The 13964-nt window shown below is 40.3% G+C and overlaps 1 protein-coding gene across 2 annotated transcripts in view; it reads right to left on the bottom strand.

Moving 5' to 3' along the window:
- Window positions 1-13964, bottom strand: part of pcdh15b (protocadherin-related 15b) — a 1734278-nt gene that overhangs the window by 78091 nt on the left and 1642223 nt on the right. For both annotated transcript variants that reach the window (XM_073027317.1, XM_073027316.1), the window contains exon 34: window positions 12592-12680. In XM_073027317.1, the coding sequence (XP_072883418.1) occupies window positions 12592-12680 (89 nt within the window). The remainder of the gene's footprint in view (window positions 1-12591; window positions 12681-13964) is intronic.

Below are 13964 nucleotides of genomic sequence, written 5' to 3'. Positions count from 1 at the left end.
TAGCTTCATCCCACCCCCTCCGGTCTTCTCCTATCATTTCGCATTTCCCCCTCCCCCCACTACTTTCAAATCTCTTACTATCTTTCCTTTCAGTTAGTCCTAACGAAGGGTCTCGGTCCGAAACGTCAACAGTGCTTCTCCTTATAAAAAATAATTAATATGCTCTAGGGAACTGAAAGATCTGAGTTGAACTGTTAAAACAGGCAGTAAGCTGTAAAGAAATCTTGAAGAATTTGTTTATTCAAGTTTTTTCTGTGGCCTCTTGCAAAATGGTGATGTCACCAAGAATTTAAAGTTAATGAGGATGCTGACAAATCATCTGCACCTGGTCCCAACAGACCTTTAGAAGTGGTAAACATCAGAACTGTCACTGCTGAAAGCCTTTCACTAACCTTTTAAATTGCAGATGTGCACAAACATTTTTCACAGTCAAAACATCTTCATTATGCTAAGACTATAAGTGAATATCAAGCTTTCCTGTTTCCAACAATTCATGGTACACAGATAAACGTGATAATAATGATACAATCAAAGGGGAGTTTGTGTCAAAGAAATTGCCATGAGTGCAATTTCCTTTTGTAAAAAGAATAGGGTTTGGGGAAATGCAAGAGATTCTGCAGATGCTGGAAATCTTGAGCAACACACGCAAAATTCTGGAGGAACTCAGTATGTCAGGCAGCATCTATGGAGGAACATACTGTAAACCATCAACATGTGGGTCCTGAGGAAGGGTCTAGTCTGAAGTGTCGACTGTTTCTTTCTCTTCATGGATCACCCTGTCTTGCTGAGTTCCTCTTGCATTTGGTGTGTGTTATTCTGGGTTTAAGATCTTAGAAACTTGCAGAAAACTATGGGCAGGACTACACCACATTCTGAGTGACTACCAGGGAGAGTTATGTCAAGATTATTTAGAGTTAGGGAATTAATAGTATTTGAAAGGGTACTTGGAGGCAAAGTTGATTGCCTGTACAAAATCAATAATAGGTTACAGTTAAGAACTAATACAATCCATGATTGAGAATACAAAGGTCTAGTATTTTATATCAAATAAGTTTCAGTAGTTTCATATATTATCTTTTGTATATAATATTTGTAGTGTTCATATTTATAGTACATTATTTTGGACAAGCTTAGTTTCAATAAACTTTTATAAGTAGTATTTGCTCAGCAGTCCTCAAGGTGCTTTTGCCATTCAAGTGGCTTCAGGAATAAGTTAGAGGATAGTTGTATTACTAGAGACTACCAACAGCACGGCACTTGACATGGTCTAGCAGAGATTTAATAAGTTAATTTTGAAATACTCGCTATGACTATCTGTGCCTCACACAATAGGGTTTCACAACCTGTACATCTCACTTCCTACTTAAAATCAGTCTGCAGGACCCAATGATGAATGCCCAGCTACAGTAGGATCCTTGGCTGGCTTGATGAAATGGTGTTATGGGTGAATGGAATGTGCTCATGGCACTATGCTGGCTCAGTCTAAATTTAACCTTGCCGTGTTTTGTTTTTGGAGACTGAGATGATTAAAACTGAAGCTCAAATATCCCTAAAGGGAAGAAGGCAGTAAAATGGGGTTGAGAGGGGATAATAAATCAGCTATGACTAAATGGCAGAGCACATTCAAAGGGCTGAATGGCCTAATTCTGCTCCTTTCACTGAGTGTGGCCATGTTGACAGTTTTTTTAAAATAGACATTTCAAATTAATAAGCAGCTCATTCCACAATTTTGCACATTTTAATATTCCTTGGTAAAAATTCAAGTATTTTTTATGTGGAGTTTAAGATGTGCTTATGAGGAGTTATGAAAGCTGCTGGCCAAAAATGACACAGCTGTGCTCTGCTCTGTTCACCTGCTCCAACAGCAAGGTTCCTAATTAAGTGGTGAAATAAGACAACCAGCTGTGATAAGCATTGACTACAACAGGGGACTCTTCTTATTTGCTCTCATAGTCACAGAGGTTTAGCCCAACAGCCTTGTTTGAAAAATCCATTCTAAAACATCAGTGTGGGGAGAAGACCGATGTAGGCCACTGTCTTGTATCATACTGGATGGCACAGAGGGAGGGAGAGTTCAAAAGAAGTGAGTGGGAGCAATCGGCACATTTTATGAGCTACAGTGCCCGAGGAGACATTGGATTGCCTGGTGGGAGAGAGAGTTGGGAAGAAGCGAGTTGGGGCACTTAGCACATTTTGTGCACCACAATTCCTGAGGAGACATTGGATTCTGTGAAATTAGGCACTTGGCAAGGTCCTATAAAAAGAAGACAAGTTTAAGCAGAGCAGGCAATGTGTGAGTGGGCCAGTGTTAGAGTGGAGGAGCTGAGGCTTTGCCTCATCAAGGCTTCGGTGAGGGGAGGCGTAGGCCATAGTTAGATAGATTTTCATTATTTATTCTTTCCATCTTACTACACATTTAAGGCTGTGAGGATGCCAAACAGGATAGCGGAATGCTTCTCTTGCAGGATGTGGGAAGGCAGGGAGACCACCAGTGTCCCTGATGACTACACTTGCACTAAGATCATCCAGCTGCAGCTTCTAACAGACTGTATTAAGGAATTGGGAGCTGAAAGTGGATGGACTCTGGATCATTCAGGAGGCTGAGGGGTTGATAGACAGGACCTACAGGGTGGTAATTACACCCAAGATGTAGGACACAGGTAACTGGGCGACCATCAGGAGGGCAAAAGGGGATAAGTAGCAGATACTGTTGGGGGGGATGACGACCTAGGAGTGGAATGCCACAGCAGTCAGGTCTCTGGTACTGATTCTGGCTCAGAAAGGAAGGTAGTGATAGGGGATTCATTGCTTAGGGGAACAGAAATGAAGTACGGTGGACAAGAATGAGATCCCCGGATGGTATGTTGCCTCCAGAATGCCAGGGTCAGGGATATTTTGGATTGAGTCCACAGCATTCTTCAGTAGGAGGGTAAGCAACCCTGGTTGTAGGAACATTTCAATGAGGGGGCAAGTGAAGTTGAGAGGTTAACCCCTTTTGTTCAAGAGCCCAAGGGGGAGTGACTGCTCTTGAACCTGGTGGTGCGACTCCTGAGGCAACAGCAAGAAGAAAGCATGACTTGTGGCAATCCCTGCTGATGGACACTGCCCCCCTACAACACTGCTTCATGTAGATGTGCTCGATGATTGGGAGGGTTTTACCTGTGATATACTGGGCCGAACTTACACATACTGCCAAGGAAGTAGAGATGCTGCAGTGCTTTTTTCGCAATTTCACTTATGTTCTGGGCCCAGGACAAATCCTCCAAAATAATAACACCTAGGAATTTAAAGTTGCTAACCCTCCCCACCTGCGATTCTCCAATAATGACTGGCTCATGGACCTCTGCTTTCCCCCTCGTTAAGTCTACAATCAGCTCCTTGGTCTTGCTGACACTGCGTGAGAGGTTGTTGTTGCCTGATTTTCAAGCTCCCTCCATATGCTGATTCATCACCACCTTAGATTTGGCCCATGGCATCAACAAACTTGAATATTGATGCATGGTTAAGAGAACGGAGGGGCATAGCAGGTATAGGCAGGTAACAAATGAGCCACTTGAGGAGTGTAAGAAATGCAAGAGAACATTAAAGAAGGCAATCTGGAGGGCTATAAAAAAGGCATGACAGACAAGGTGAAGGAGAATCCTAAGGACTTCTGCAGATATATTAAGAGCTAAAGAATTGCAAGAGTCAAAATTGGGCCTCTGGAAAATCAGAGTGCTAATCTATGCGTGGAGCTGAATGAGATGGGGGAAATCTTAAACTGATTTTTTGCACCTGTATTTACTTGGGGGATGGACACAGAGTGTACAGAAGGGAGGCAAAGCAACAGTGAGGTCATAGACCCTATACAGATTACAGAGAAAGCGTATGCTATCTTCAGGTAAATTAGGGTGGATAAATCCCCAGGGCCATGGTGTCCAAGGAAACTTGGCTGCATGGATTTGGAACTGGTTGTCCACAGAAGACAGAGAGTGATGATAGAAAGGCATATTCTGCCTGAAGGTCAGTGGCCAATGGTGTTCCACAGGGATTTGCTCTGGGATCCTTGCTCCTTATAATTTTTATAAATGACTTTAATGAGGAAGTGAAAGGGTGGGTTAGTAAGTTTGCTGATGACACGAAAGTTGGTAGTGTTGTGAATCGTGTAGAAATTTGTCGCAAACGACAACACGACATTGACACGATGCAGAACTGGGCTGAGAAAAGGCAGGCTGAGTTCAACCCAGAGAAGTTTGATGTGATTCACTTTGGAAGATTGAACTTGAAGACAGAGTATAGAGTTAATGGAAGGATTATTAGTTCAAAGTTCAAAGTAAATTTATTATTAAAGTACATATATATTACCAAATACAACCCTGAGATTCATTTTCTTGTGGGCATACTCAATAAATCCAATAACCATAATTGGATCAATGAAAGGCTGCACCTAAGACAGCAAACTGTGCAGACACAGAAAGAAAGAAAAAAAGAAATAATACTAATAATAAATATACAATTAAAATTGAGAACACAAAATGAAGAGTCTTTGAAAGTGAGTCCATAGGCTGTGGGAACAGTTCAGTGATGGGGCAAGTGAAGTTGAGTGAAGTTACCCCGTTTGGTCCAAGAGCCTGATGGTTGAGGGATATTAACTGTTCCTGAACCTGGTGGTGTGAGTCCTGAGGCTCCTGTTCCTCCTTCCTGATGGCAGCAGTGAGAAGAGAGGGTGACCTGGGTGGTGGGGGTCCCTTATAATAGACGCTGCTTTTCTGTAACAAAGCTTCATGTAGATGTGCTCAATGGTGGGGAGGGCTTTACCTGTGAAGGACTGGGCATATCAACTACTTTTTACAGGATTTTTCCATTCAAGGGCATTGGTGTTTCCATACCAGACTGTGATGCAGCCAGACAATATACTCTATATATAGAAGTATAGAAGTTTGTCAAAGTTTTAGATGTCATGCTGAATCTTTGAAAACGCCTAAGAAAATAGAGGTTTCTTTCTTTTTAATTGCACTTACATGCTGTACCAGGACAGGTAATCTGAAATAATAAGACCAAGGAATTTAAAGTTGCTGACCCTCTCCACCTTGATTTCCTGTTGAGTGCTGTCACTGGCCTGGTTTTAGTTATTGGCCCAGTTGGCTTAGCAGTCACTGTTTTTTTATTTTATTCTGTACAGTTCCTATTAAAAGTTAGTGAACTGTTGAATCAATCTCTCTCTCTCTCTCTCTCGCTCTCACACACAGCACTGGGACGTAACTGTACATACACCCTTGTCAGATACACTGGACAGCAGCGACATTTTCCAGGGTGATTTCCAGGGTAGATTTTACAAACAGACCTCAGGGGTAATGGTAGAAGAAGATACATTAGGGACATTTAAGAGACTCTTAGATAGGCACATGGATAAAGAAAAATGGATGGGTATGTTAGAGGTAAGTATTAGATTGATCTTGGAGTAAGTTAAACGGTCGGTACATGATTCTGGCCAAAAGGCCTGTACTGTTTTATGTTTTATGTTCTATGATTCCACATCCTTTTTTTTCAGGCATAATGAACTCAACTGTTTATCCTTTGCTGATGGATTTAAACTCCACTTTTGAATATCAGCTTTGTAAATGTTTTAAGCATCTTCTCTAGAGTCCCAATATCCTTTCCAGAATATATTACTTATTCCCCTAATTTATTACAAAGTTTCTTCCTGTAAGTCTCCTCCACTTTTGGAATTATTCAAACATACTGGTTTGAATAAATCCTCATTATCTTTTATCATTGGCCATCTGTACTTTTCTGCTATATGCTATTTTTATTAAAAACAACTCCTCCACCTCTTCTTTAACACAAGCTTTTCTAAGTAAGCTGCATCCCGCAATGTTTAATCTGCATTTCTGATTATGCCATTGCTTCACCTCATTAATCCTAATTATACTATTTTGGTGCAATATATTACTGCCTCCAGCTTCTGGGTATGAATATAGATACTTGGTGCATTGCTGAACAGATAGTTTTGTGAAATGTCTTTTAAACTCATATGCTACACCTCTATTTAATTTAATTTCCATTCCCCCTTAGTTTCAGCTGTACTATTCCTTCCTTTCCTGTTTTGCTAGTATTTATTTCTTGTCGATTCCTCCATTATAACTAACTGAAAAGTTTTGCCATCTCCGGATTTAAACTTTGGCTGGGATACAGTTTGTGTTCTGGATTGAGGAATGTCTACTCTATTACTGAATCACTTTTTTGTTCCTAGTACTGCTGTCATGAAAGGAAAACAGATGTTCCTAACACTAACCCTAACAGACTCATAACCTGTCAGGCACAAATCCTACGGAATTTTGTTATCTTCATGGTCTTGCTTTTTAATTCTCAGTTCCTCATACAAGTTGAGTATTCTTTATCCAAAAATCCAAAATCCAACAACCTCCGAAATTTTTGAGTGCTGCCACGATGACATAAATACAGAATTCCACAAGGTGATGGGAAGGTTCCCAGGCGATGTGCAGGTTCCTGCACACCACTGACATATGCAATGAACAGAAGTTAATGAAAATTAAAGGTAATGTTGAAAATTCAGCTTTAGGGTTGCAGAAATTTAAGAATAAGTACAGCATTAAATTTTAAAGCATCTGCTGATCACAAAGCAGCAAATAAATTCATTGATGAGTTTGCCAAGATGAAAATCTAACATCATAAGCCTACTGCGCTGATTGTTTTTATACTTTACTTAAAACCTAAAAAAAAGTAAAATGCAAATATAGCATACTGTCACCTTTTAATCAAAACATGACATCAATCATCATCATCAGCGATCACTCGTGGTCAAGTATGATTCCTCTCCTGGTACCAGGAAAAATGGCTATGTGTGAGGACTTTTAATATGGAGAGACTGATGAACAAGCAGCCACCACATGCTCCTTGACAGGAAAAAGGACTATCTCCAATGGCGTGGAGACCAAGGCGATTGAGGGCTGTCTTCTGTCGCGGCCTTCCTCCGCCTTCACAGCTGTTGTGGCGATCCTCGTAGTTCTGAGATTCTGGAGACTCTAATTTACCCCCATCTCCCGTCTGCTCTGCCGTTGAGGTCTTGGTTAGATCTGGATCCTCCCCTTGACCCTAACGGGAGCTAAGCTCTCTCAGTTTCTCAGGATCACACGAGCCTCTCCAGCACAACAAGGTGGCGGTATCCCAATGTTGCCAAGCTCCTTTTTTTTCCACCTTGCACACGTATTTTCATTATATTCATGATATGTAATAATTTTTACTGTTGCAAGACACAGACTGTCTACTGGTAGCACATTTCAGAGGAGGAAATGATGGTGATCCCAAGCTGTCTCACTGTATCTTCTAAAGTCCGAAAAAACCTGAATTTTGAAACACTTCTGGCCCCAAGGATTTCGGATAAGGGGTACTCAACCTGTACTTCCTCAGCAGGATCTTCTCCTTTCTCGTTAGTTATGTTAACACAGTCTACAAACACTATATTTTCCCCCTCGATTCCCTGCCCAGCTGCATGGATATATCTAGTGCTGGATAGATAATATACCTTTGGGATTTTTTTGCCTTTGGGTGTGGTGGGTGACACACTTGCCTTTAATTATGGAATTCCCTGGCATTGCCATATTTTCTTTGTTTGCTCATTCCAAGTGGCCAACCTGACCAACATTCTGAGATATGCTACTTTGGTTAATGCTGCAGTCTTTCTACCTTAAAAAGGTGATGCCTCAAAAAGTAGTATCCATCATAAAGAATCCCCAGTACCCAGATCACACACTCTTCTCATCAGAGGGGAGGTCCAGGAGCCTGAAAACAAGTATTCGATGTCTTAGGAATGGCTTCTTCCCTCTGCCATCAGATCTACTGAATGGACAATGAACCCATGAACACTATCTCACTAATTTTGCTTTCTTTTTGCATATTTATTTTTATATATATTCTTCTATTTCTTTTATTATTTATAGTATATTTTATGTAATGCTGCCACAAAACAATAAACTTCACAACATATAGTACTATGCAAAAAGCTACCTATACATATATGTCTAAACCTTTGCACAGTACTGTACGCTGAAGATAATAAAATTGATTCTGATTCTTCGCCCGCTTACATAAGTGTCTGCACAATCTTCTGGTCTGCTTCAAGGTGCTTCAGATTAGTGACCTAGTTATCAAGTGCTACACAATGGAAATATACCCTTAAGCCCAACTCATCCAAGCTGACCAGACTGTCCATTTAAACTAGTTCCATTTGCAGATCAGGGAGGGGAGGATGAAGGTGGAGATAGAGACTGGAGGGTGAGAATCAGGGGTAAAAAGTCCGAGTGCACTGGAACCTGAAAAGTATGAAGGTGATGCTGTGTAGCCACAAGCAATCCGCAGGAGGAAGTCAGCATGGCAAGTCACATTTGCGGGGGCAAAGGATTTGTCTAAATTTTGGGTCAAAACCCTGCATCGGAACTTATGATCTGAATGTTGACAACTCATATCCTCCAAAAGATGCTGCTGAACTTGATGAGTTCCTCCAGAAATTGCTTGTTGCTCCAGATTCCAATGTCTGCAGTCTCCTGTGTCTCCAAGGTAATAAAGAAAGCTTTCAAGGAGAAATTATGGGCAAATGGAAGCAGAAGTGGGAGGGATATTGGGTGGATGGAACTAAGGTGGGAGGAAAATGATGAAATGTCTTAGCCTGAAAAGATGACTGTTTATTCCTCTCTATAGATGTTGCCTGACCTGCTGAATTCCTCCAGTCAGGAAGGCTCGAAGGAAAATGGATGATGGGGACAGGAGGGAGAGGGCATGAGAAAGGGAAGAAAAATGAGAGGTCTAGAAGTGAATCAGGAGGAGAGATATTGGAGCGAGAGAGAGAGTGGGGGGGGGGAGCGAGACATACAAACACAGAAAGATATCACAGGGTGGAAGGGAAAATTCACTCTTTATACCACTGGGTTGTAGAATACTTCTAGGCTGAATATGAAGTATTGTTCTTCTAATTAAATGCTGAGCAAAGATCCATCCTCCTGAGATCCCCAACAAAAGCTGGGCCCAGCATCTGGATGCAAGAGCTTTATAAGCAAAGGATTTAAAATTCTGTTCATTGAATAAACTCAGAATCAAAAGCCACTTTTAGTTATTGCTTCCATGAAACAACTGGATTGTTGTTATGACTCACTAATGTTTTTGTTAAGATAGGAAATCTTTATTCTTACCCCATCTAACTAAATATGACACTGGACCCCAGCAAAGCAGTCAGTTCAAGGGCATTTAAGTATGTCAATATATAGTGGCGTTTTCAGTGACAACTTTATTCTGCAAATGAATATGAAAGAAAAATCACTAAGCTTTAATATAAAGGCGAGAAGGCAGCAAGGTAGCATTCAGTAATTAGTGCTGTTGTCTCACACACCTAGGTTTGAATCAGACCTTGGATGACGTCTGTGTGAAGTCTGCATGTTCTCCTTGTGACTGTATACAATTTCTCTGGGTTCTCTGATTTCCTTCTATGTCCCAAAGCAGATAATTTAACTGGTTGATGTAAATTACCCTCAGGTGACGTGAGTGGCCCAAGTAGGAATGTGAGACAGAATAAGTTGTACCGTAAGTGCACAGAGAAATAGAGAATGCAACTTATGGGATTGCTCAATAGACTCGATGGGCCAAATGGCCTTTTTCTGTATCACAGTAACTAGTCAGGAACAATAGCTTCAAGCTTAAGTAGTAATGAGAGACTTCAATTACTGACCATTTGATGAAATGATTTCAAGATGTTTCCATTAGGAGGAAAGAATAAAGCTCCAAAACCACAGCCTCAGAGTAAAGGGGTATCCCTTTAAAAATGAGATGGGAAGGAATTTCTTCAACAGAGGGTGTTGATTCTGTGGAATTCGTTGCACACTTGGCTGTGGGGATGAAGACTCTGGGTGCATCTAGGACAGAGGATGGTAAATTCTTTAATGACATGGGGATTAATGGTAAAGGGAAAAGGCGTGAGAATGGGGTTGAAAAGAATCAGCATTGTTAAATGGCAGAGCAGACTCAATGGGCCGAATGGCCTAACTCTGCACCTATGTGTTATGATGTGAAACTAGAAACCAAATGGATCTCATGTCTATGCTGGAAGATTATAAGGATCCACAGAAGGATAGAGACACAAGAGAGTGCAGATGATGGAATCAGGAACAAAAAACAAACTTCTGGATGAATTCAGCATCAAGCAACTCCCGTAAAGGCAAAGGTATGGTCAACACTTATAGAGTGGTTGTTACAAGGTCACTGCTTTCCAGAAAAGTATGTAACCATATTTCCGCAACCATATTTGATTAGTATCTTAAAGCCTGAATTCTTTAATAAATTCAGTGCATGAATTCAAATTCCAGCACTGAAACTGGGGAGCTGAAATTCATGTAATTAAGTTAATAGCTGGCATTTTAAACTTTAAATGGGAGTGCTTTGGCAGCAAGGTTTCAATCTTGATCTCTGGTGTGACTGGTGTGGATTTTGCAAGTTCTCTCTATGACTGCATGGCTTTCCTCCGGGTGCTTTGCTTTCCTCCTGTACCCCAAAGATATGCTGATTAATAATTTAATAGGCCACTGTAAATGAACAGGAATTCAGGCGTGTGACAGGAAGGTCAGGGGGAGTTGATGGTCATGAGAGAGAATGTTCCAAGGGAATAACTGGGTCAATGTGACAAATGGAATCACTTTGGGAGCCAGAATACAGTCAAAGGGCAGAAAAACCTCCTTCTACGTTGTAAGCAAATATTATTTATGGTGACTGTTAAACAACCATATTCAAGGATCAAGGATCAACTTTATTCACCATATACTGTACATTTGTATGTACTAGGAAATTGCTGTGGGGTGTTGTTGCTACATGCAACAAAAACAACATTCAAGAATTGTACAGAATGAAGAATGATATAAAAATAAAGTTCAAAGTACAAATATGGAATAAAATGTACATAAATATATAAATACTAGCATGATCAAACAATATAAGCAGCATTAAAAAGTGGCTTGAAGTGCTTATAGTGTAGTTCACTATATTATTAATTTAAAATACAGTAGTTTCATTAATATAGTTATGAAAATAATATCTGCCATCCTTCCTTTCTTGGGCCTAAATGTAACCCAGATACATAACTATAGGCTGACCACTTCCTGGAATTGCTAAGCAAACACTCTGTACCAGGCAATTAGTAATAAACAATAAAAACTAATAATGTCCATACATTATGAATGAATAAATATAAAAATCCTGACATTTTCCAACACTTATTTATTAGGTCTATTTACATTCTGATTCTCAAGAGCTCCCTTAGTGATACTCAACAAGGATAATGCAGTGTAGTTAATATTATACCAATATTTAATCCTTCTGTATAAAACATGAGGCATGGGCCAAATGTAACAAAACGTAAGAACATAAAAAATGGGAGCAGGAGTCGGCCATCTGGCCCGTCAAGCCTGCTCCGCCATTCGATAAGATCCTGATTGATCTGGCCATTGACTCATCTCCACCTGCCTGCCTTTACCCCATAAACTTTAATTCCCCTCCTATGCAAAAATCTACCCTGCCTTGTCTTAAAGATATTTACTGAGGTAGTCTTCATTGCTTCATTGGGCAGAGAATTCCACAGATTCACCGCCCTCTGGGAAAAGCAGTTCCTTCTCATCTCCATCCTAAATCTACTCTCCCAAATCTTGAGGCTATGTCCCCTAGTTCTAGTCTCACCTACCAGTGGAAACAACTTTCCTGCTTCTATCTTATCTATCCCTTTCATAATTTTATATGTTTCTATAGGATCTCCTCTCATTTTTCTGAATTCCAGCGAGTTCAGTACCAGGCGACTCAATCTCTCCTCATAGTCTAATCCCCTCATCTCTGAACCTCCTCTGTACTGCCTCCAAAGCCAGTATATCATTCCTCAAATAAGGAGACCAGAAGTGCACACAGTACTCCAGGTGCAGCCTCACCAGTACCCTGTACAGTTGTAGCATAACCTCCCTGCTCTTAAATTCAATCCCTCTAGCAATGAAGGCCAATATCCCATTTGCATTCTTGATAGCCTGCTGCTCCTGCAAACCATCTTTTTGTGATTCATGCATAAGCACCCGCAAGCCCCTCTGCACAGCAGCAATGCTGCAATTTTTTACCATTTGAATAATAATCTAATAATCTGATCTTCCATTTTTCCTTCCAAAGTGGATGACTTACCAACATTTTACTGCATCTGCCAGACCCTTGACCATTCACTTAACCTATCTATATCTCTCTGCAGACTCTCCATATCTTCTGCACAATTTGCTTTTCTACTCAATTTAGTGTCATCAGCAAAAGATCATTTTTATCCTTTGAAACTGCCAATAAAATAATTTCATTTATTTTATGATTTTCCTAAAGTGATCAGCACTAATTTTAGGTTAAATCATGTCATTGAAGAATAATGCAGAAAATCAGTTGTTTCCTCTGTATTTTACCTGGAACAGCTGCTCACTATGATGTAGTTGTCAACAAGTAAAATATCAGCAACAATTTTAAAGAAAGTCAAGTTTTTTTTTCTATTAAGGCAAATAACAATTTACATGTTAAAGTATGAGAATTGCATCTTACCCAATTAGCTGATCCTTGTTCTGTTCCACTAGTGTAGGAGGAACATTTGAAACAATCACCTGCATATCCAATTCATTCACTACTGAGACCTGGAGAAACAAAACACAATTCTGATGATCCGACCTACTAATTCTTCATTAAAGACAACATGACTATAAAGCTAAATGTTTGGAATGAAATTATGTAAATCTGGTTGTCTGATGCTAAGATTTTTTTTTGCTATTTATATGGTGACTATATGAGGAACAATATTTTTTTCTGAAGTATGTGGTGGTGGTCGGCACCTCCAATAGGGGAATCAGTGAATGATTACAAGACTTTCAAGAGTAGGGTCCCAGTTTAATGAAATGCAGTGTCTTGGTTGAGGTTAGGGGTATTTTATATCAGAATATGCAGGGTTTTGAAGGATTGTAGTGTTGATGCTCATGTAGATCAGAACAATGGGAGCTGGGTGTTCAGATGGGAATGGCAGAAATCAGCAGTTCAGGAGCTTGAGTGATTAGTCAGAGAATCAGTGAATGAGCCAGGTGTGAAGCGTGGAGCAAAAGATGGATGTAACTACAAGACGTACATGAGTAGTGTCCCGTTTTAGATCTGCACAACGAAATGCAGTTGTCTTATGCGGTCACTTCTTGCAAAATGTAGATTAACTGCCTCATCTATGTTTCCAAAGGAATACAGCATGAGGAATGATTTAATTTGATGCAAACTCATGCTGAGATCAGGTAAGAAGCACAAACTTGACTCACACTGGGAAGGTACTGGCCAATTTAAGAAATTGCATGAAGTGGTTAAGATTGTATTTTACTCTGGCCAAGATTTATTTTCAATCATACATTTTTAAAATAAGCTGATTGCAGGAGGTTCCCTCCTGGTGAACACACAATAAATCTAGTAACCAATTGCATTGAAATAGATGGAACCAAAATGTTAAAACTTCATCCTGAATTACTAATTTCCAAATACTGTGATATATATCTGCAAGTGATTTCATGTAACATTTCTCAACGAGTCACATGACAGCAGTTTATTGTGTAACACTCTGGGAAGACAGCTATTGTAACGGTCTTTCTGTAGAAGCAGTGTTTGGGTTATGGTTAGAGATAATAGGTGCTTTGGAATGTGATTCATCCAATGGAGTGTGCTTTTGTGTTGTGTGCCTGACACCGACCGGTGTGAGCTGGGTCTTTTGTCTGGCGACAGATGAAGGGAAAAGACACCGGAGAGAAGAGGTTGTAGGACTTGACCTGGAGGGGGGGCCATGATTCGATGAAGCCTGGGGACATTGATGGAGGATCAGTGAAGGGGAAACCGTGAACTCCAACTTGTGCACATTAGACAGTTTCATTAAAATGGGCCCTTTTCTTTTTTTT

Source organism: Hemitrygon akajei, chromosome 23 (assembly GCF_048418815.1).
Source record: "Hemitrygon akajei chromosome 23, sHemAka1.3, whole genome shotgun sequence".
NCBI classification, from domain to species: Eukaryota; Metazoa; Chordata; class Chondrichthyes; order Myliobatiformes; family Dasyatidae; genus Hemitrygon; species Hemitrygon akajei.
Note: the sequence above shows the minus strand (reverse complement) of the source record. Positions and strands in the feature narration are given on the sequence as shown.